The 21857-nt window shown below is 48.6% G+C and overlaps 1 protein-coding gene across 3 annotated transcripts in view; it reads left to right on the forward strand.

Moving 5' to 3' along the window:
- The window catches only part of MED12 (mediator complex subunit 12), a 72180-nt gene that overhangs the window by 12016 nt on the left and 38307 nt on the right, over nt 1-21857 (forward strand). For all 3 annotated transcript variants that reach the window (XR_010590322.1, XM_008178947.4, XM_008178946.4), the window contains exons 13-24: nt 412-641; nt 1082-1162; nt 2145-2318; nt 2675-2819; nt 3774-3892; nt 4061-4204; nt 5055-5218; nt 5501-5632; nt 6169-6396; nt 10725-10869; nt 11181-11301; nt 20290-20391. Coding sequence is in view for 2 of the 3 variants with exons in the window: in XM_008178947.4 (XP_008177169.2) it covers nt 412-641; nt 1082-1162; nt 2145-2318; nt 2675-2819; nt 3774-3892; nt 4061-4204; nt 5055-5218; nt 5501-5632; nt 6169-6396; nt 10725-10869; nt 11181-11301; nt 20290-20391 (1785 nt within the window). In the remaining variant the exon portion in view is untranslated. The remainder of the gene's footprint in view (nt 1-411; nt 642-1081; nt 1163-2144; nt 2319-2674; nt 2820-3773; nt 3893-4060; nt 4205-5054; nt 5219-5500; nt 5633-6168; nt 6397-10724; nt 10870-11180; nt 11302-20289; nt 20392-21857) is intronic.

The raw sequence follows: 21857 nt of genomic DNA on the forward strand, positions 1-21857 counted from the left end.
CGTAACGAGAACTCGCTAATGTCCAGCCTTCCCTCTCCCTTGAGCCCGGGACACAAACCAACAGTCTCACTTGGGCTCTGGAGAGGAGGGGATGCAGCCCGGAGGGCAAGACATTGGGAAGGGATGAGGAAATGTAACTGCTGCTGAGACTAACTGGAGAGGAGCCCAAGCATTTAGTTGCTGCCTCTGCCAGCAGTGTGCTCTGGCCTTGATCCCCACTGCAGTTTCCTAGCCCTGCCTTGAATCCTGCCAGGTGGTTGAGGGGCCTCTAGAAAACTCTTCCTCTAGCCCTGCAAAAGGACATCCCTGGGTTAGATATCGGGCAGGTGGCCAGTGTTGCTCAGAGCAGTGCTGGAGGGAGGACTCTGGTAGCGCTACCTGCTCCTTCATGTGCTGTTGCTGTGCCTCCAGCGGACCCAGCGAATGAAAGTGAGAAGGTGGAGTTCTTCAACCTGGTGCTGCTGTTCTGTGAGCTGATCCGGCATGACGTCTTCTCTCACAACATCTATATGTGCACACTCATCTCCCGGGGTGACCTGGCCATGGACTCGCATGGGCCCCGCCCTCCCTCGCCCTTCGATGACCCCGCCGAGGAGCATGACAGAAAGGAGGGGATGGGCAACAGTGGCATCAAGCTGGAGGTAAGGCGCACCGGCTCTCATGGCCCCTTCCCAAGTGCTCCTTCCTGATTGTCCTTACGTCCCGGACTCGTCCCCTGCAAAGTACCTGCACTTGCCACCTGCCTCCTCCCTCCCCCAAGGCTAATCCTATAAAACTTCAGCCTGAAGGTGAAGGGTTAAATTCTGAGCTGCTGAAAGGGGCCTGTGGCATGGAAAAGGCTCTGAAGCCATGATTCTGTCGCTCAAGCCGTGCAGCCCAGCTCTAATAGGATAGCACGTAATAAGCTAGTAGGATTTGAAAACCAAAGGGGCATTAACAGTGGCTGGCACAGGCACTGCTAGAGGGGGGCTCATTCTGCCTGGGCTGTAGACTGGACAATGCTGTGTGGAAACTCCTGAGGTGTACGCGTTTCCTAGTGCAGTGTGGAGAATTAACGGCTGCCCCTTGTTTATGGCCCCAGGACACCGGCCTCTCGGAGTCCATGGATATTGATCATAGCTCCAGCGTGCTTTTTGATGACATGGAGAAGACTGATTTTTCGGTACGTACCTGTTTTCCTCTCCTACCTGGTGCTTGGTGAGTAGCTCAGGTGTGCTTTGCTGGGCACCTTGCCAATGTGGAGGTGCATCAACTTGCTGCTGGGTGCCTTCTGTCCTCTATGGAATTGAAGGGCCTGGCCAAAAGGGCTTGTGTCTTGTGGCTGGTTGGGGCGGTATGGTAGACACAACTTGCCTGTGAATGCTCTTGAGTCGAGTGGTACAGAGCATGTAGGCAGGCTAGGATCCAGCTGTGTAACCAGGTGTGCCATTCCATGAATTTCCTCCTTCGTAGGGTTGACACACCACCCCAGGAGCTGCTTGTCACTTGGAATGGTGAGGGAGCAGGAGGTGAGAGGGACATTACTGAGAGGCAGTGCAGGGTATGGAGGGTGAAAGTGGCGAAAGGATGGTGACATTGAGACTCTTACTTACCTGGGAGAAGAGATGTGGTCCAGTGGCTTTGCAGCCTTGGGCAAGTCACCTGACCTCTCTGCCTTAGTTTGTGTGTTTCTTGGCTTGTTGTGGGGAGTCGCTCATTCATGTTTGCAGAGCACTTTGAGTGAAGATGCGCAGTAAGAGCTAAGAATGATCGCTGTTGAAACCGCCAGGAAATTTCTTTTTTCCAGCCATTTGTATCTTTCAAGGTGTGTGTTGGACACCTGTGGTGTCTAGGGCTGCACTGCCCCCCAGGGGGCCTTTTGCCTTAATCTTGGCTCTTGTGGAGTGTTGTCATCAGAATCATAGCCTCTAATTCCTAACTTTCTGTTGCTTGTTCTCAGTCCGAGGTGTACCAGGAAGCTGTACTCATGTGCAGATTCGGGAGGAGGATTTGGTACCTGGGCTGGGAGCAGTGTCCTGAGGGGTGGGTGCTGTCCCCATGCTTTGCCCTCCTTATCAGCTGTGAGCTGGAATAGCCTTGTGTGCTGCTTTCAGTACCATTGATGTGTGGCCACGTACCACAGCAATCTTGTCTTCTCTCCCTAGATGTTCTCTCCTCCAATGCACTGTGAGTCTAAGGCCAGCCCTTCCCCTGAGAAACCAGACCCTGAGAAGGAAGCAAAGCCTCTGCTAAAGGAAAAGGCCGCAGAAGGAACACTAGCATCCCTGTATGACCAGCCACGGCACATCCAGTATGCCACGCACTTTCCTATCCCTCAGGTATGAGAACTGTGCCTAACTTCCCCCACCCCTCTCACCCAGGTATCAGACCTGGGCTCATGCCACCCTCCCCTCATGAGACCTGCACATTTCCTTGCTGCTACTCCACCCAAGCATGGGACGCCTGACGCCTTGCAGCTTGAGCTGTGAAAGGGAAAGGAACATGGTCATGCGTGCCTTGAATGCTGGGGGCAGTTTGTCTTTGAGTGGGCGCCTGGGGTGGCTCTTTGCTTCTCCATTCCCCAGGGTCATCTCCCAGCTGCACCTTCCCTCTCCTCTTAGAGACCCATGTGTGATGAGATGATTGGCATCTAGCCTGAAAGCAGCTAATGCGGTTGTCTCCCTTTGGCTCCCAGGAAGAGTCATGCAGTCATGAATGTAACCAGCGGCTGGTGGTTCTGTTTGGGGTTGGGAAACAGCGAGATGATGCCCGACATACCATCAAGAAGATAACCAAAGATATTCTGAAGGTGTTAAACAGGAAGAGCACAGCAGAGACAGGTTAGTGCAGCCTGGGCCCGCCCTGCCCCAGGAAGGTGTTCCTTTCCAGCTGGTTGGGTCCCTTGGGAGACCTGCACACAGGGGAGACTGAGTGTGCAAGGGAAGCAGTGACACTGACTAGACACAGTGTGCTGTCACACAGGAAACCCGATGAAAAATGTTAACTAGCACAGCTGCACTGAAGCCAATGGAACTACATTGATTTACACCAGGTGGGGATTTGGTCTGTTCCACTTTTCTGTAATCTCTGTCAGTCTAGGGCTTCTTAGAGGTGCCTTGTGACAACAGCAGACACCAGTGTTTTTAAGTTGAGGATGCTCCTTTAAAGGAGAGATGAGATGCTCTTGAAACTGAGCTGAGGGATTTTGAGGCTGAGTCCCGGTGAGAGTGGCTAGTCTCCCAAGGGAAGCCCCTACATTAGGGCAGTTAAACTGCGACTGGTCAGAGCCCTGGAGAGAATAGCTAACTCATTTGGGATGGATTAGATACTTCACCATCCCTGACCATCACTCTTAATTAGGGATTCCCATCTCTGGGAGTTGGATTTGATGCCTTCTAGAGCAGGCCTTACAGCTTATGAGTTGGCCCAAGACCCTTTGCCCTAATGGGGGGAACGTGAGGCTCCCTGGTTCATAGTCATAGATTCCAAGGCCGGAATGAACCTCTGTGATCATGTAGTCTGACTTCCGGTGTAACAAGCCATGGAACTGCCCCAAAAGAATTCCTAGAGCAGAGCTTTTAGAAAAACATGCGATCTTGATTTAAAAATTACCCGTGATGGAGAATCCTCCGTGACTCTTGGTAAATTGTTCCAGTGCTTACTCTGCCTGCAGTTGGGTGGACCCGTGCTCCCTGCTGAGGAATTGGAAGATGCATGTGGCTGTCTGTAGGGTGGCTCTGTGCCCCAAAGAAGATAGTCTGGTAATGGCTCCCTGTATTTCTTGCCTTTGGCAGGTGGAGAGGAAGGCCAGAAGAGGAAGAGGAGCAAGCCAGAGGCATTCCCAACAGCTGAGGATATCTTTGCTAAATTCCAGCACCTTTCTCACTTTGATCAGCACCAGGTCACCTCTCAGGTATGGGGTTCTGGAATGAGAAGTCTCCAATCTGGGCCCTGGCTGTATGTGCCCCACTGCAGCATGGAAAGCAGCCTCCAGAGGAGACAGTGGGAGAGTAATTTGGATCTGACAAGTGGAGCTTTGCTAGGGGCTGATACCCCCTTGTGCCTCTCTCTCTGCCTGCAGGTATCTCGCAATGTCTTGGAACAGATCACCAGCTTTGCCTTAGGGATGTCATACCATCTGCCTCTGGTGCAGCACGTGCAGTTCATCTTTGACCTGATGGAGTATTCACTCAACATCAGTGGTCTCATTGACTTCGCTATCCAGGTGAGCCCTGGGGTCTGAGGTGCTTCACCGGAGTGGGGTTTATCTACGTTAAATCCAGACTAAGTGTGTTTCTGAAGGATCTGCTCTTGCTCAACCATAGGTTATTGGGTTGGATGTAGGAATCTCTGAGTGAGGGTCTCTGGCCTGGGTCTTGCTGGATGATCATAATGGTGCTTTCTGGCCTTAGACTCTCTGGTGTTCCATGGGGGAGTGGCCATGAGGTATGCTTGTGTGTGGCACAAAGCTGTAGTCCTCCTTTGGGGCGGATGAGGGTCCGCCTGAGGGTCATTTTTCCAAAGGTTTCAGGATTGTTTGGAATAGACCTTGCTACTGTTCTTGTCCCTGAGCTGCAGTGATGCCTTTCTTGAGCGAGAGCGTTTTTTTTTTCTGTTCATGGCAGCCCTTCCAACAACAAGGGTGGTTTCCTCCCTCAGAAGGTCCTGCCACCCTGCAATACAAGCTGTGTTACTGGTTGTGGCAGACTAGGCCAGATGATATTTTAGAAAATTTGCTACAGTTGGAGGCATAACTGAAACTGTTAGCTCATCCACTAATTGGAGTGTAAGTGGGATTTTGAACAGGTCCTGGTAGTGAAAGGTCAGAGCCATATCTAGGAAGCCAGCCTGCCCACACTTGTGTCCAACCGGCAGGCTTCTTCTGGTTGGCACCCCAATGCTGGCAGACCCCCTGAACTGACTGGGGCCTGGATGGCAGGCTTCGCCCGACTTTCAGGCTCCTGAATGCATTGGTGCCTAGCCAGCAGGCTCCCTCTGACTGGTGCCCCAACGACAGGGTTTGTAGTGGTGGAGTTGTCTGGATTGTTGAAGGGTTTTTATGTCATTGGGTGCAGTTGCTGAATGAGCTGAGCGTGGTGGAGGCAGAGCTGCTGTTGAAATCTTCCGACCTAGTTGGCAGCTACACCACCAGCCTGTGCCTGTGCATCGTGGCTGTGCTGCGGCACTACCACTCCTGCCTTATCCTGAACCAAGACCAGATGGCCCAGGTCTTCGAAGGGTAAGGGAGCCTTGTGCCCCTCTTGGGCAGGGGAAGCCTCATCTCTGGGCTTTGTCCCAGGTGGGTTTGGGGGACAGGGGTCTGTCCTCCTAGGAGGTGTTGTCTCTGTGCCTGGAGCTTTGTCCCATGGAGGGGTGGGCATGGGGAGGGATCTGTTCTCCGAGGACATTGTCTCCATGTCTGGGGCTCTACCCTCAAGTGGGTGGATGCTGCCTGTGTCTGATGCCATGCTCCTTCAGGCTTTCCTTTCAAGCTGCTGAAGCATTTCTTGTCTCTTTACAGTCTGTGTGGGGTGGTGAAACATGGCATGAACCGCTCCGATGGCTCCTCAGCAGAACGCTGTATCCTGGCCTACCTCTACGACCTATACACCTCCTGCAGTCACCTCAAGAGTAAATTTGGGGAGCTCTTTAGGTGAGTTTGAGGCAGGTTGGGGGCAAGGGCACTGCCCTCAGAAAGACCATGGCCTCAGCTTGGCTTGTGATCTTGCACACACTGTTCCCCACCAGCTAGTGTTCTTTCCTCATGGACATACGGTGGGGGTTCCCTGCCTCAGGTCTAGCTGGACACGCAGGGAGAATGGTAGTTGCCTGGGGCCATCTCTCTTACTGCGGTGCCTGCAGGCTGATCTGCTGACTGGTGAGCACTTCCAGGAGCTGCACTGAGAGCAAGAGGAAGTGGCAGCCCCAAGCTAGGTCACTGAACCCCCTCTGGTATTTTCCAGGGGCTTCCCCAACAAGGAACAGGCATGGCTCTTCATGGAGGAACTTTTTTGAATGAGCCCCTTAAGCCTTCATGTAAAAGCTGGAGCTCTCTGCACTGCAGAGGATGCAGGGGAAGTCTGGGGGAGGGAGCAGAAGGCTCTCACCCCGGGCCTCGGCGTTGCTTGTGAAAGGCAGTGGGAAGCATGTTTGCAGAAGTGCCTAACCTCCCCTTCCTGTCCCTGCCAGTGACTTCTGCTCCAAGGTGAAGAACACAATCTACTGCAATGTGGAGCCCTCTGATTCTAACATGCTGTGGGAGCCCGAGTTCATGATCGACACCATCGAGAATCCATCCGCACACAACTTCACCTACACCAACTTGGGCAAGAGCCTCAACGACAACCCGGCCAACCGCTACAGCTTTGTGTGCAATGCACTCATGCATGTGTGTGTGGGACATCATGACCCAGACCGGTGAGGCGCAGGGCTGGGGCTATTGAGACCCCCTCTCAGGTGGCTCTCAGGTGGCTCCATTTGTGTAGGTAGAAGGAGTGTCTGTGCTCCTCGAGGGGGCAGCAAGATACAATCTGACGATGAGGGAACCAGTAGCTACTTGTCATGTGTCCACTGTAACTCTGACATTCCTACAGCCTCTTTGGGAGGTTATCCCTTTAGTCCTAGGCCTCCACTTTTTACAAGGGTGAGCCCTGCTACCCTGAGCCTGGGTTACTGGCTTCAGCACACGTTTCTCGTCAGGGCTCCTCCATCGGGTCCAAATTAGTTTAGGCCCCTGTTGGAGAAATGCTGCTCTCAGGAGTCACACAACCAGCAGATGTTTTGCAGAGACACAGAACAAGCCAGCACATATTAGTCAGCTGGAATATGGTATTTTAGGGTCTTTCGGTTAAAGTGGAAAAGCCATCTTATACGCTTGTCCATGCTGGCAGCATTACTCGCCTCTCTGGCCCGGAAGTGTCTAGGATTCCAGTCTCTCCTGTGCACTGCGCAGCAGAGGTCTTAGCGCTGTATGCTGATACCTCCGTTCTTTGTTTCAAGTTGCTGTTATGCGTGTTCCATACGTTCTGCTTCCCTTGGCTGCTAGTTCTTAAAAGTTAATATCCAGTTGTTGGTCTTCCATTGTGCCTGTCTGATGCAACTCCATTTGTATGTTAATGGTCCTTCAGAGTTTATTCAGACTGTCACAACAGTTCTGGAATTAACTGCACCTCTGACTCTTTGAGTATCACGGGGTAGCCGTGTTATTCTGTATCAACAAATATGACAAGGAGTCCGGTTATGCCCAAATAAATCCCTTAGTCTTTAAGGTGCCACCGGACTCCTTGTTGTTTTTGACTCTTTGAGGGCATGCCCAGTTAGGTCTCGGGCCTCTAGCCATCACTTTTCTTGGACGGGAACCTGCGATCCACTTCTTCCAGACTGTGGACTTAGACTGCAAGCTCCTGCAATTCACTGTGATTGTCTCAGCAAATCTGACTTCAGTTCAGCACCTGCAGTCCTGTTCTCTCAGGGGCAGTGACAGGCTTAATCAGTAACCAGGCAGCTTTCATAAAGCAAAGTACTATTTATCTTTAAAAACAACAAACAGCCTATACACACATCTGGCTCACCAGCTGTCACCCATTTGCCACCTGGAGACCCTGACAGGATTAAAGTACTTCAGGCCCTCTGCAGGGCCTATCTCTCTTGGTCACAGTTTTGTGTCAGTTCTTGTATCAAGCGTAAGTGATCGCTCTCTAGGTCATGGCAGTCACTTTATACAGACAATTTCTTTGTCTGCTAGGCCTCTTGAACCAGGTCAGACCAGTCCGTGTTATTTTCCAGGGGTGAAACTTTCCCAAACTTTTTACCTGCAGTAAGGATTTGTGTTAATAACTGCCCTCTCCACCAAGTGACTTTAGTTAACGCAGGAAACCCTTTAGCTTCCCTATCGACTTTAGTGAGGCTTTTGATACCGTCTCACACGATCTTGTCACAAACAAACTAGGTAAATATAGTCTAGATGAACCTAAAGGTGGGTGCTCAACTGGTTGGAAAACTATTCCCAGAGAGTAGTTATCAGTGGTTCACAGTCAAGCTGGAAGAGCATATCAAGTGAGGCCCCACAGTGATCCGTTGTGGTTCTGGCTCTATTCAATATCTTCATAAATTATTTGGATAATGGTGTAGAGAGCACACTTATAAAGTTCAAGCTTTCGTGGGTGAATACCCATTGACAAAATGGGTATTCACCCACGAAAACTTTATGCTCCAATACGTCTGTTAGTCTATAAGGTGCCACAGGACTCTGTCGCTTTTTACAGATCCAGACTAACACGACTACCCCTCTGATACTTATAAAGTTTATGGATGATACCAAGCTGGGTGGTGGGTATGGGTTCCAGGTGCTTTAAAGGACAGGATTAGAATTCAAAATGAGCTTGACAAATTGGAGAAATGGTCAGAAATAGATAGGATGAAATTAAATAAGGACAAATGCAAAGTACTGCACTTGTGGATCTCAAACTAAATATGAGTCAACAGTGTAATACTGTTGCAACAAAACCAAACATCATTTTGGGATGTATTAGCAGACATGTTGTAAGCCAGACACGAGAAGTAATTTTTCCACTCTACTCAGCACTGATAAGGCCTCCACTGGAGTGTTGTATCCAGTTCTGGGCACCACAGTTGGTTGGGGAAAGATGTGGGCAAATTGGCGAAAGTCCAGAGGAGAGCAACCAAGATGTTTAAAAGTCTGGAAAACGGCCTGTCAGGGTTCCCTCCCTGCTCTGAACTCTGGGGTACAGATGTGGGGACCCACATGAAAGACTCCCTAAGCTTATTTCTACCAGCTTAGGTTAAAAACTTCCCCAAGGCACAAATTCTTCTTTGTCCTAGGATGGTATCGCTGCCACCACAAAGTGACTTAGACGAAGATTTAGGAAAAGGACCACTTGGAATTTCTGTTTCCCCAAAATATCCCCCCAAGCCCTTTCTCCCCCTTTCCTGGGGAGGCTTGAGAATAATCTACCAACCAAATAGGTAAACAAGGTGAGCACAGATCAGACCCGTGGGTTTTTAGGACACTAAATACCAATCAGGTTCTTAAAAGCAGAACTTTATTATAAAGAAAAAAAAAGTAAAAGAAGCAGGATGGAAGGTAATTTTACAGGGTAATAAGATTTAAAACACAGAGGATTCCCCTCTAGGCAAAACTTCAAAGTTACAAAAAGCAGGAATAAACCTCCCTCTTAGCATAGGGAAAATTCACAAGCTAAAACAAAAGATAAGCTAATGCATTTCCTTGCTATTACTTACAATGTTTGTAATCTTGGATGCTTATTTCAGGTAGGGTTTTAGGAGATGGTTTTTCCTTCTCTGGTCCCTCTCTTTCCCGGGGAGAACAACAAAGAGAGCAGAAACAAAACCTCCCCCCACATATTTGAAAGTATCTTCTTCCCTTATTGGTCCTTTTGGTCAGGTGCCAACCGGGTTATTTGAGCTTCTTAACTCCTTACAGGTAAAGGAGGGATGTTATGCTACCCTTAGCTGTATGTTTATGACACGGCCTATGAGGAAAGATTGAAAACAATTGGATTTGTTTAGTTTAGAGAAGAGAAGACTGAGAAGGGGGGACATAAGTCTTCAAGTATGTCAAAAGTGATTATAAAGAGGAGGATGGTAAATTGTTCTCAACCACTGAGGACAGGGCAAGATATAATGGGCTTAAATTGAGACAAGGGAGATTTAGGTTAGTCATTAGGAAAAACTTTCCTAACTAAAGGTGGTTAAGCACTGGAACAAGTTGCCTAGGGAGGTTGTGGAATCTCCATTGAGAGGTTTTTAAGAGCCGGTTAGACAAATACCTGCCAGGAATGGTCTAAATAATACTTGATCCTGCCTTAGTGCTGGAGCTGGACTAGATGACCTGTCCTAGAAATATCGGACTGGAAGGGACAGATCATCTAGTCCAGTCCCACATTTCTATGATTCTATGACTGAGTCAGGAATTCAAGAACTAACCAGCCCATAAAGCTATATACAACATTAATAAAGTTGATGCAATAGTGATAGAATATTCAAAGTGTCCGTAGAATCTGTCACATTTCTGTAAAAGAGTCTGAATATTCCATGTTTCCAAACCGTCATATCTGTGTCACACACCAACCCAGTCTTATCTGGATGACCAGCACTTATCTCTTATTCCTCTGTCCCAGAGGAGAAATTAACTTCTTCAGTCCTAGTAGATCACAATACAAAGTGAATGGCTAAACTGAGTCACACATTTTTCCTAATAATACAGAAATAAAATGCAACCTTTTAAGAGTTCCCCTAACCTGCTTGTTTAATGCTCCAGCAAAGGATCTACATTTTAAATAGACCAACAAATTAAGTTATTTTTCATTGTCAGCAGCTACACTTTGTATTGCACATTACTAGAGAAATGTGACCTGTTCTCCTATGGAGTTATGGGATAGTAAAATACAGACTTTTTTTATCACATAAGTACACAAGAGAAGCACCCAAAAGACAATAGGTATTTTGAAATTTGGTCACCCTTTGTAGCGTACTCAGAGGAGGAGGGCTCCTCAGACATCGAGCCAGGATCTTTAGCCAGAATAAGTAATGTACAATGTAGTATGTTAATGTTTTTATTGTAATTTTGCCTTAATAAAAAGTTTAAAAAGAAAATAATGATACAGCAATTTCCCACCTTCTCCAAAGCCTGGCTCTGCTTTAGGAATGAGGGGAAGGGCTAGGCTGTTGAGTGCTGTTTGTGACCGCATGGCTCCTCTCTACAGAGTCAATGACATAGCTATCCTATGTGCTGAGCTGACTGGTTACTGCAAATCCCTGAGTGCCGAGTGGCTGGGCGTGCTCAAGGCTTTGTGCTGCTCCTCCAACAACGGGACTTGTGGCTTCAACGACCTCCTCTGCAATGTTGACGTAAGTGCAAAAGCTTAAATAACAGGGCTGAGGAGAGGGGGGTGCTTTGGAGGGGGCAGGGCAGAGATGGAACGGGACATGGGAGAGTGTCCCCAAGGGGCTGGAGATGGGAATGGGAGAGGGATGTCATGGGCGGGACATGCGGAACTGTCTTTTGGTGTTGGAGCTGCCCTTATGTAGGGTTTTGCTGGGTTGGTCATGGGGTTGCTGGGCTTGCCCTTCCCCCTGCTCCCAGTCAGGCCCATATGGTGTTAACTGGAGGGGGTGAAGCAGAGACTGACATGGTCACTGGCTGCTCTTCTGTCTCCCAGGTGAGCGACTTATCCTTCCATGACTCCTTGGCCACCTTTGTTGCCATTCTCATTGCCCGTCAGTGCTTGCTGTTGGAGGACCTGATTCGCTGTGCAGCCATCCCCTCACTCCTCAATGCTGGTGAGTGAGTCCCTTCCAGAGACAGGGTGCCCTCCAGCAGGCTGCCTGCAATGCAGTGCCTGGCTCAAAGGGCCGAGTACCCAGCAGTGGGACTCTGGGGCCCTGAAGCCCCTGCGCACAGTAATGTTGCACGTAATCCTTGGCCATGGAATATGCTCAGCGTCCACCTTTTAAGAATCGGACCTTTGATTTAAAGAAAATAACTGGCTCTTATGTTTGGGAAAGAAACCCTGAACAGGTGATCTGAGTGTAACCCTTCTTCCAGATGATGTCATGGTAGCCTCCTGCACTGAGGATACCTCTCTTGGGGAAAGAACCCCAGTTATTAGGAGGAAGCAGGTAATAGTAATGGGGGATTCGATCATTAGAAATATAGATAGTTGGTACTCCTGGGGGAATTCTGTGCCAAAAAATTAAAAATTCTGCGTGCAATATTAAAATTCTGCATATTTTATGTGTCAAAAGAAAACACACTATAATCATGCCAGTTTCAATTATTTTGGTAATTTATTTCAAAATACAGAGGGGAAAAAAAAAAAAGGTTCAGGAAATGTTTTTTTGACAAATAGATTCCTTACTAGGCATATTAGAACTTTGAGTAATTCATTTAAAATACAATACAGAAACATTTCCCGCACCCCTCAGAAGCAGTGCAAAGGCTTGGGGGATTCGGGGGTAATGGAGGAGCTGAGAGAGAGGAAAGGAGCCTGGGAGTGAACGTGGAAGGTTGTTGGGTGTGGGTGGGAGAAGTATGGAACAGGGTTTTTTGTTTTTTTTTGGCGGGGGCGGAAGGAGGATAGTTATGGAGTTGGGGAGCCTCTGCCATGCAGACCCTGTTTGACCCCTAGCCTCGTGCATTCAGTCAGGCACATCTGCCCCCGTCCACATGTGGCCCTGCAGCCTCTTCCGCCCCGTCCTCCTGTGGCCCTGGTTAAATGTTGTCATGCCACTAGCTCCTGAGCCTGCGCCCCAATCTGTCCCCCCACTAGCACTTCTGAACCCCAGTCTGACCCCCCCAGCAGCTGTCTGCCCCCACCATATCCTGTGCCTCCTAACCTGGCACTGGGGGAGGGGCTGCAGAGCCACATGGGAGAGACAGAGGGGGGCTACACTGGACATGAATTCTGCACATGCGCAGTGGCGCAGAATTCCCCCAGGAGTAAGCTGGGTTTATGAATACCGGGAGAACAGCATGATGAATTGCCTACTGGATGCGAAGCTTGCAGATCTCTTGAGACTAATGTGCGATGTTGGGGAGGAGCCGGTGGTTGTGGTATATGTAGGTATCCGTGACATAGGGAAAGGTGGGAGAGAGGTCCTGGAGCCCAATTTAGGCTGCTAGGTAAGAGATTAAAGTCCAGGATCTCTATAGTAGTAGTCTCTGAAATGCTTCCAGTTCCACATCAGGGTCAGTTTGGCAGAACTGCAGAGTCTCAATGCGTGGATGAGATGATTGTGTACGGAGGCTGGTTTTAGATTTTATTAAATCTAACTGGGGAACCTTTTGGGAAAGGAGGATGGGAAGGATAGGCTCCACCTAAACCAGAACTGAACCAGACTGCTGACATGTAACATTCAAAAAGTCTTAGAGGAGTTTTTAAACTAAGGGCTGAGGGAAAGGTGTCAGGTGTGGAGAAGCGCACAGTTGGGAGAGAAACAGCCTTTAGTATTTGTCCTGCCATGCGGGCAGGGGACTGGACTCGATGACCTCTCGAGGTCCCTTCCAGTCCTAGAATCTATGAATTTAGGGGAGGATCTGTTAACAGGGATTCTCTATATCCTAGTAAAGAGGAGAGGATAGAAGTAGATAAAATACAAGTAGGAACTGAAGAGAAATAGTCAATTAAAGAGAGTTCCATTCAGTTACATCACGTGAAGGCAGACAACTATATATTGCTGGAGTTTAAATAAGATGGGTGAACTCGTGTGCCTGGTGTTAGATGAGAATATTAAAATGATAGGCATCACAGAAACTTGTTGGAACGATGATAATCAGTAGGACACGGTAATACAAGGGTACAAAATATGTAGGAATGACAGAATAGGTCGTGCTGGTGGGGGAGGGGCACTACACGTGAAAGAAAGCATAGAGCCAAGTATACTAAAAATCTTAAATGAATCAAACTGTACTGTAGAATCTGTATGGATAGAAATTCCCTGCTTGAATAATATGATTATAACAGTAGGAATATATTACCGACCAGCTGACCAGGATGGTGATTGTGAAATGCTCAGGTCGATTAGAGAGGCGATAAAAGTAGAGAACTCAATAATAATGGGGGATTTCAACTATCCCCATATTGACTGGGTACATGTCACCTCAGGATGGGATGCAGAGATAAAATGTCTAGACACTATTAATGACTGCTTCTTGGAGCAGCTAGTCCTGGAACCCACAAAGGGGAGGCAGTTTTCAATATGAGTGAAGCACACAGGATCTGGTCCATAGGTGAGTATAGCTGAATCGTTCAGTAATAGCGACCATAATGTAATTAAATTTAACAACCTTGGGAGGGGGAAAAATACCAAAGAAGCCCACCATAGTAGCATTTAACTTCAAAAAGGGGAACTACTAACAAATGAGGAAGCAAGTTATGTGGAAATTTAAAAAGAACAATCACTAGAGAGAAATATCTGCAAGCTGCGTGGAAACTGTTTAAAAACACCATAATAGAGGCACAAATTAAATATATAGTCCAAATTTAAAAAAAATAGTTAGAGGACCAAAAAAAGCCACCATGGCTAAATAAGAGAGTAAAAGAGGTGGTTAGAGGCAAAAAGGCATCCTTTAAAAATTGGAAGTCAGATTCTACTGAGGGAAATAGGAAAGAGCATAAACTCTGGCAAGTCAAATGTAGAAGTGTAATTAGGCAGACCAAAAAAGAATTTGAAAAGCAACGAGTAAAAGCAGGGCCGGCTCTAGGTTTTTTGCCGCCCCAAGCAAAAAGAATTTTGGCTGCCCGCCGGAACCCCCTGCTGCCCCAGCCCTGGGCTCTCTTCTCCCCCCCCCCCCCCCCCCCCCCAGCACCCTCCTTCCGCCGCAGCCCTGGGTCACCAGTAACTCGCTCCCAGGGCGGGTCATTCAGCAGGAATTTTAGATGTGCACAGAACACAGACAGGATTGGTTCCCATATGGTTACAGAACTGCAGTAAAGTGGAACAATTTTCAGCTTGTGTGACTGGAGGATATCTGGATGCATATTATAAGACTCCTACATAAATGAAGAAAAGTTGAGGTGCCTTTATTATTCTTTTGTTCCTCTCTTTCTTTCTTTGGCGAATTTGCCAATGCAATATCATTGTCTTCCTTTTAAACAAACAAACAAACAAACAAAAAGGCAATGGCTGTTGAAAATCGCAATTCCAGTCCTAATAACCACTGGGAAGCATTTCTTGCTCAATTTTATCCTACTTTTTCTACAGCAAGTTACAGTGGATCAGTATATTTGATTTGGGAGAAATGAAGTAACAGCTGCCCAAACTGAGCTTGAGCACTCCTGAATTTTGAGTATCAGGGGGTAGCCGTGTTAGTCTGTATCTACAAAAACAACAAGGAGTCTGGTGGCACCTTAAAGACTAGCTATGCATCCGAAGAAGTGAGGTTTTTACTCACGAAAGCTGATGCCCAAATAAATCTGTTAGTCTTTAAGGTGCCACCAGACTCCTTGTTGTTCCTGAATTTTGAGGTGTTCAAATCTGGAAGGCAGGTGCTGGGGGGGGGAAGGGGAGCCTGTGGCTCCACAGGGGAGCACGGCAGCATGTATGCAGCAGCATGTCTGGCACTGCGTGAAGCCAGACACGCTGGTCTGAGTGGCACGGTAAGGGGGCTGGAAGGTTAGAGAGGGGTAGAGGGTTCTGGGGGGGCAGTCAAGGGACAGGGAGCAGGGGGGGTTAGATGGGTCAGGGGTTGGGGGGAGCAGTCAGGGGACAGGCAGCGGTTGGATAGGCATGGGAGTCCCGGGGGTTTGTCAGGGGACAGGTAGGGGGTGGGGCCCTAGGGGGGAAGTTGCGGGGAGGTCTCAGGAGGGGGCAGTTGGGGACAAGGAGAAGGGAGGCTTAGATAGGGGGTGGGATCCTGGGGCAGTTAGGGGCAGGGGTCCCGGGAGGGGGTGATCAGGGTGCAGGGGGGGGTTGGATGGGTTGGGGTTTCTGTGGGGGGCAGTCGGAGGGAGTGGATGGTGGCAGGGTGGGGCTACCCTCGCTCCCCGTGGAGTGTCCTATTTTTTGAATGTTAAAATATGGTATCCCTACTCCCAGTGCAGCTCTCCATTCACAGCAGGCTGCAGCATGAGGTCTCAGCTACCTCCCTCCCTCCCTCCTCCTCTTTCCTGTTGATAGTGGCCAAGGGAATGCTGGGAAATGTAGTTTTTTCCCTGCTCCAGGGCTGGCTCTATAGGCAGGGTGCTAACCAAGGAACTACAGTTCCCAGGGCCCCCTGTTGGTTCTCAGCTCCCATGCTGAATCCTTGCCGCCCCTGCAAATGGGCTGCCCCAAGCACATGCTTGCTTTCCTGGTGCCTAGAGCCGCCCCTGAGTACAAGACACACAAACTAACTGCAAAAAAATAAAAAAAAAATATTAGAAGTGGGAAGCTTGCCAAACAATCAGTGGGGCCATTGGATGATGGAAGTGCTAAAGAAGCACTCAAGGAAGACAAGGCCATTGTGGAGAAGCTAAATGAATTCTTGGCATTGGTCTTCACTACAGAGGATGTGAGGGAGATTCCCACCCATGAGCCATCCTTTTAGGTGACAGGTCTGAGGAACTTGTCTCAGATTCAGATGACAATAGAGGAGGTTTTAGAACAAATTGATAAATTAAACAGTGATAAGTCACCAGGGCCAGATGGTGTTCACCCAAGAGTTCTGAAGAAACTCAAATATGAAATTGCAGAAGTACTAACTGTGGTACGTAACCAGGGCCGGCTCCAGGGTTTTGGCCGCCCCAAGCAGCCAAACAAACAAAAAAGCCGCGATCGCGATCTGCGGTGGCAATTCAGTGGGAGGTCCTTCGCTCCGAGCAGGAGTGAGGGACCGTCCGCCGAATTGCCGCCGAACAGCTGGATGTGCCGCCCCTCTCCGAAGTGGCTGCCCCAAGCACCTGCTTGGTAAGCTGGTGCCTGGAGCCGGCCCTGTACGTAACCTAGTGCTTAAATCAGCTTCTGTAGCAGATGACTGAAAGAGGATAGCTAATGTGACATCAGTTTTTAAAAGAGGCTCCAGAGGCGATCCTGGCATTAAGAGCTGGCAAGCCCAACTTCAGTCCCAAGCAAATTGGTTGAAACTATATTGAAGAAGAGAATGATCAGACACACAGATGAACTGGATTTCTTGGGGGCAAGTCAACATGGCTTTTGTGAAGGGAAATTATGCCTCACCAGTCTGTTAGAATTCTTTGAGGGGGTCAGCATACATGTGGACGAGGGTGATGCAGTGCACAGTGTAGTTGGGTTTTCAGAAAGCTTCTGACAAGGTCCCTCACCAAAGGCTCTGAAGCAAAGTAAGCAGTCATGAGGTAAGAGGGAAAGTCCTCTCATGTAATTGGTTAAAAGACCAGAAATGAAGGGTATGAATAAATGGTCAGTTTTCAGAACGGAGAGAGGTAAATAATGGTGCCCTGCAGGGATCTGTACTGGGACCAGTGCTGTTCAACATATTCATAAATGATCTGATGAAGGGGTAAACAATGAAGTGGCAAAGTTTGCAGACGATACAAAATTTCTCAAGGTAGTTAAGTCCAATGCAGATTGCGAAGAGTTACAAAGATGATCTCACAGAACAGGGTGACTGGGCAAGAAAATGGCAGATGAAATTCATTGCTGATAAATGCAAAGTAATGCACATAGGAAAACATAATCCCAGCTATACATACAAAATGATGGGATCTAAATTACTTGTTATCACTCAAGAAAGAGATCCTGGAGTCAATTTGGTTAGTTCTATGAAAACATCCATAAGTGTGCAGTGGTGGTCAAAAATGCTAACAGAATGTTAGGAACCGTTAGGAACAGGATAGATAATAAGAGAGTAAATATCATAATGTCACTATATAGATCCATGGTATGCCCACACCTTGAACACTGTGCGCAGTTTTGGTCACCCCATCTTAAAAAAGCTATATTAGAAATGGAAAAGGTGCACAGGGGCAACAAACATGATTAGAGCTATGGCACAGCTTCCATATGAGGAGAAATTAAAAAGTCTGGGACTGTTCAGCATGGAAAAGAGACAAGGGGGGATAAGATAGAGGTCTATACAATCATGACTGGTGTGGAGAAAGTGAATAAGGAAGTGTTTTTTATCCCTTCACATAACACAAGAACTAGGTGTCACCCAATACAATTAATCGGCAGCAAGTTTAAAACAAACACAAGGAATTTCTTTACACCACACACAGTCAACCTGTGTAACTCGTTGCTAGGGGATGTTGTGAAGGCTAGAAGTAAAACTGGGTTCACAAAAGAATTAGAGGATAGGTCCATCAATGGCCATTAGCCAAGATGGGCAGGGACACAACCACATGGTCTGGGTGTCCCTAGGCTCTGACTGCCAGAAGCTGTGGTTGGATGACAGGGCATGGATCATGCAATAACTGCCCTGCTCTATTCATTCTGTCTGAAGCATCTGGCATTGGTGTGACAGGATCCCTGGAGTACAACTTGGAACTGGGGTACTGCTCTGCCCCTTTAACTCTCCAGCCTGGGCTGTCTCTCACAATGCTTTGTTAGTGACAAGCAGCAAACCCCTCCAGGTGCTGTTATCACTCTACCCCCACACTCAGCTAGATTGCATGAAAGCTCCCTGAGCCACTCATGAATCACACAGAGAAAGCCACCAGCAGATCTCCCAAGCCCCCGGAATATACCGTCTTGCGCTCGTCAGAAGCCTGACCAGTGTAAGTTCATTACCCAGTCTGCCCTGGATGTGGAGAGGACACGCACTAGCCTTTGTAAACTGAGCTGAGATTTCCCAAGCACTTCAAGCAAAACCCACTGTTTTAGGTAAAAAATAAAACAGATTTATTAACTACAGAAAGATTTTAAGCGATTATAAGTGGTAGGCACAAAAGGTCAGAGAGAGTTACCAAAGACAATAAAAAGTAAGTGCAGAGTCTAAATCTTCGACTTTATTACACTAGTTAGTATTTCGATCAAGCAGTTTTCTCACCCCACTACTTGGTACAGTTCTTAATACACAGGCTTCCTCTTTAAGCCTGGGATCAGTCTCCTCAGTTCAAGTCTGTGTCTTCCCAGCGTTCTCTTGTTGCTTCCAGCATAGGTGGGGGAATAGAAAGGCAAAAGCATGATGGTACTGTCCCCTCTTTTATATCCTCGGTCCATGTGCCTGGGAAACACTAGCCCAGACATGTCCTGGTGGGCTTTGCTGAGTCAGAGTTGAGCCATCCCCCATTGTGTGATGCTTGTGCAGCCCTTTTACAGCATTGTAAATCCCTTGTTTACAACTCCCCTGCTGATCAGTGAGCGTTCCACACCTTCCTGGGTGTGGATCACCGCCTTTGTTGTAACTAGCAGTAACAACCTTACAGCGAAATCTCATAACTTCATACACACTAACTATATACATATTTGGACAGAACAGTGGGTTTCAGCAGATCATGGCTTTTCATATGCTATCTTACATGGCACGTTTTTGTATGAAATATATCATAATTATATGACACAGGTGAATATGGGGGTTCCAGGGTACTGCTCTGAGGTACAGAGTGCTACAATTGGCCATTGTCAGATGACAAGATACTGGCTAGATGGACCTTTGGTTTGACCCACTGTGACCATTCTTATGTTCTTACCTAATGCCTAGAGCCCTGCAAATCCGCTGATATCCACGGACCATTTTTGCGGATCGTGGCTTGGATGCGGATACAAATTTTGTATCTGCACAGGGCTCTGCAGCACTCACCCGAACAGAGCAGCTGTCACCCAGCCCTGAGGCTGTAGCTCGGCTCTCTGAATCCCGCAACAGGCAATAGCCTGCTGGGTATTCTGGGAGTTGTAGTCCACAGCTTGTTCGAAAGGAGGAAGTAAACTACAACTCCCAGAAGGGAGTGTGACCATGTGCTCCTGTGCAGTGAGCCAAGTAGTTGTCACCACTGCCAGTCCTGGCTGGGTCTGTGTGCATTAAAGTCGCTCTGGCTGTGTAGGTGTGTCTGAGCCCCCCCTGGGGGGTGGCGGTGCACACGAGCGCCCAAGATTATAGCCTGCCTGCCCAGAGTGGGGCAGGAGGTATGGCAGGGGTGGAGTGGGCAGTGAGGCAGGATGTCTTTGTGGAGAAGTGGGAGGGTGGTTCGGGGCTGGGCACAGCCTTGTGTCACTGGTGCGTGGTGACCTGTGGAGCTGTTAGTAGAGCCCTGCAAATCCACGGATATCCATTTTATATCCCTGGATAATATTTGTGGATCGCGGCTTGGATGTGGATACAAATTTTGTATCCACGCAGGGCTCTACCCATGCCATGCTGTGTGCTGGAGTCTGCAGACAGTCCCAAATAAGAGCTCAGAGAGGTATGAACTGCCCCATATGCCTCACTCTGGGTGTTTAATTCTGAAACCTAACAATGTGCTTTTCATTCTCGACATAGTTCACTCTCATGGCTGATCATTTCGCAGGAACATCCAACTAATATGCTCATCCCCTCCCTCCTCCTGGGGCTCTCTAGCTCCAACCCCCCCCTGCCCTTGCCCCAGCTGTCTGACCCTCCAGCTTCGCTCTGCTGATTTCAGCCCCCCCGGCTGCAGCGCCCTGAAGCTGAGGTAGGGGAAGCTTAGAACACATTGAATGTCATGTAGCGATTGGGGCCTGGGCAGTCTGTGCTGATTGGATTGCTCATTTGCATATTAATTGCAATATGCCCTCCTCCCCCCTTCAGGCAGAGGGCAAGCCACTCTACTGCAGAAATTAGGGCCAGCGGCTGGACAGTAGAGGCGAGCTCTGCTCCTGTGAAATCTCCATTGATTCCTTTGCTTTCTGTAGCCTGCAGTGAACAGGATTCGGAACCGGGGGCCCGTCTGACCTGTCGGATTTTGCTACACCTGTTTAAGACACCACAGCTGAACCCATGCCAGCAGGATGGCAGTAAGTGAGCTGGGTACAGAAGCCTTCCCCCATAGCAAACGCTGTGAGTCTGTGGGCCACCTATGCTCACTGGATCCAAGAGGAGGAGCTCCTGGTGCTGTCTTGGAAAGCCTTGCCCAGGGTGAGACAAGGCTTTCCAAGACTAGCCTCCCATGCCCTGGGAAAGGGGGTGAATGGGGAATGCATTTGTACAGCGTTCCCCGTGTGTCACTGTGTAGTTAGCCAAGCATGTGCAGAAGGGGTCTCCTCCATCTGCAGCATCAGCCACTGAACCCCACGGCAGGCGGGACACCAACCTTGGTGTGCTGTGGGTTGATGTGACCCTTGCTCTGTCCCGGACATTACGGTAAGTGCTGAAGAGTTTGTCAGCCAGGGTCTCGTGCCGCCTGACATCAGTGCCAGAGTCTACTCTGTCCTGACCTACACATGTCACTCGCTAGCTGGATTTGGACGTGCCACTCCCTGCTTCTAGCACCGGATTCTTCAGCCTACCCAGCCCCTTGTGTTGCTCTCTGCAGTTCTTCTCACATCCTGTGCCTGTAACCAGCTGGCTCCATTGGAACCTGCGGTTTCCTTCTCTTCAGGGGATTCAGATTAGAGAGGCTCTAGAACCTCTGTATTTGGCACTGGGGCAACAGCTGCTGGAATCCTGTGTCCAGTTCTGGTTTCCGTGATTGAAGAAAGGTGATGTAAATTGGAGAGGGTTCAGAGAAGAGCCATGAGGATAATTGAAGGATTGAAAAACGTGCCTGATAGTGATAGATTCAAGGAGCTCAGTGTTAGATTATCAAAGAGAAGGTGAGGGGTGACTTGCTGACAGTCTGTAAGGACCTACATGGGGAACAGAAATTTGATAATAAAGACGTTCTTTGACGTACCAGACAAAAGTATAACAAGATCCAATGGCTGGAAGTTGAAGTTAGACTTTAATTCAGACTGGAAGTAAGGTGTACATTTAACAGTGAGGGTAATTAACTATTGAAAAAATGTACCAAGTTTTGTCGTGGATTCTCCACCACTAGATGTTTTTAAATCAAGATTGGATGTTTTTCTAAAAGATCTGCTCTAGTTCAAATAGGAATTCATTCAGGGCAGGTCTCTGGCCTGTGTTATACAGGCGGTCAGACTAGATGATCACAGTGGTCCCTTCTGGCCTTATAATTTATGAATCTTCCATGCCCTAATGTCAGCAACCCCTACTCCTCCTTCTCCTTCCTGACACCCTGCAGTGCCTGCAGAGAGCAGCTTCTTCCCCCTCGACTCCCGTCTCTGTGCTGCTCCCTGTATTATCCCATTGACAAACCCCTCTCCTCTGCTTCCCCAAACTCTGCAATCTGCCTGTCCTCCCCTTTAAACATCCCCGCATGGCCCAGGCATGCTAACCCTCCGGCTCTGAGTCTGAGCAGAGGGGCTGGGAGCTGTCCTCACAGCAGCAGCAGCAGCATCTGGGTTTCACTCTGGCCCCA

Source organism: Chrysemys picta, chromosome 9, assembly GCF_011386835.1.
Source record: "Chrysemys picta bellii isolate R12L10 chromosome 9, ASM1138683v2, whole genome shotgun sequence".
NCBI classification, from domain to species: domain Eukaryota; kingdom Metazoa; phylum Chordata; order Testudines; family Emydidae; genus Chrysemys; species Chrysemys picta.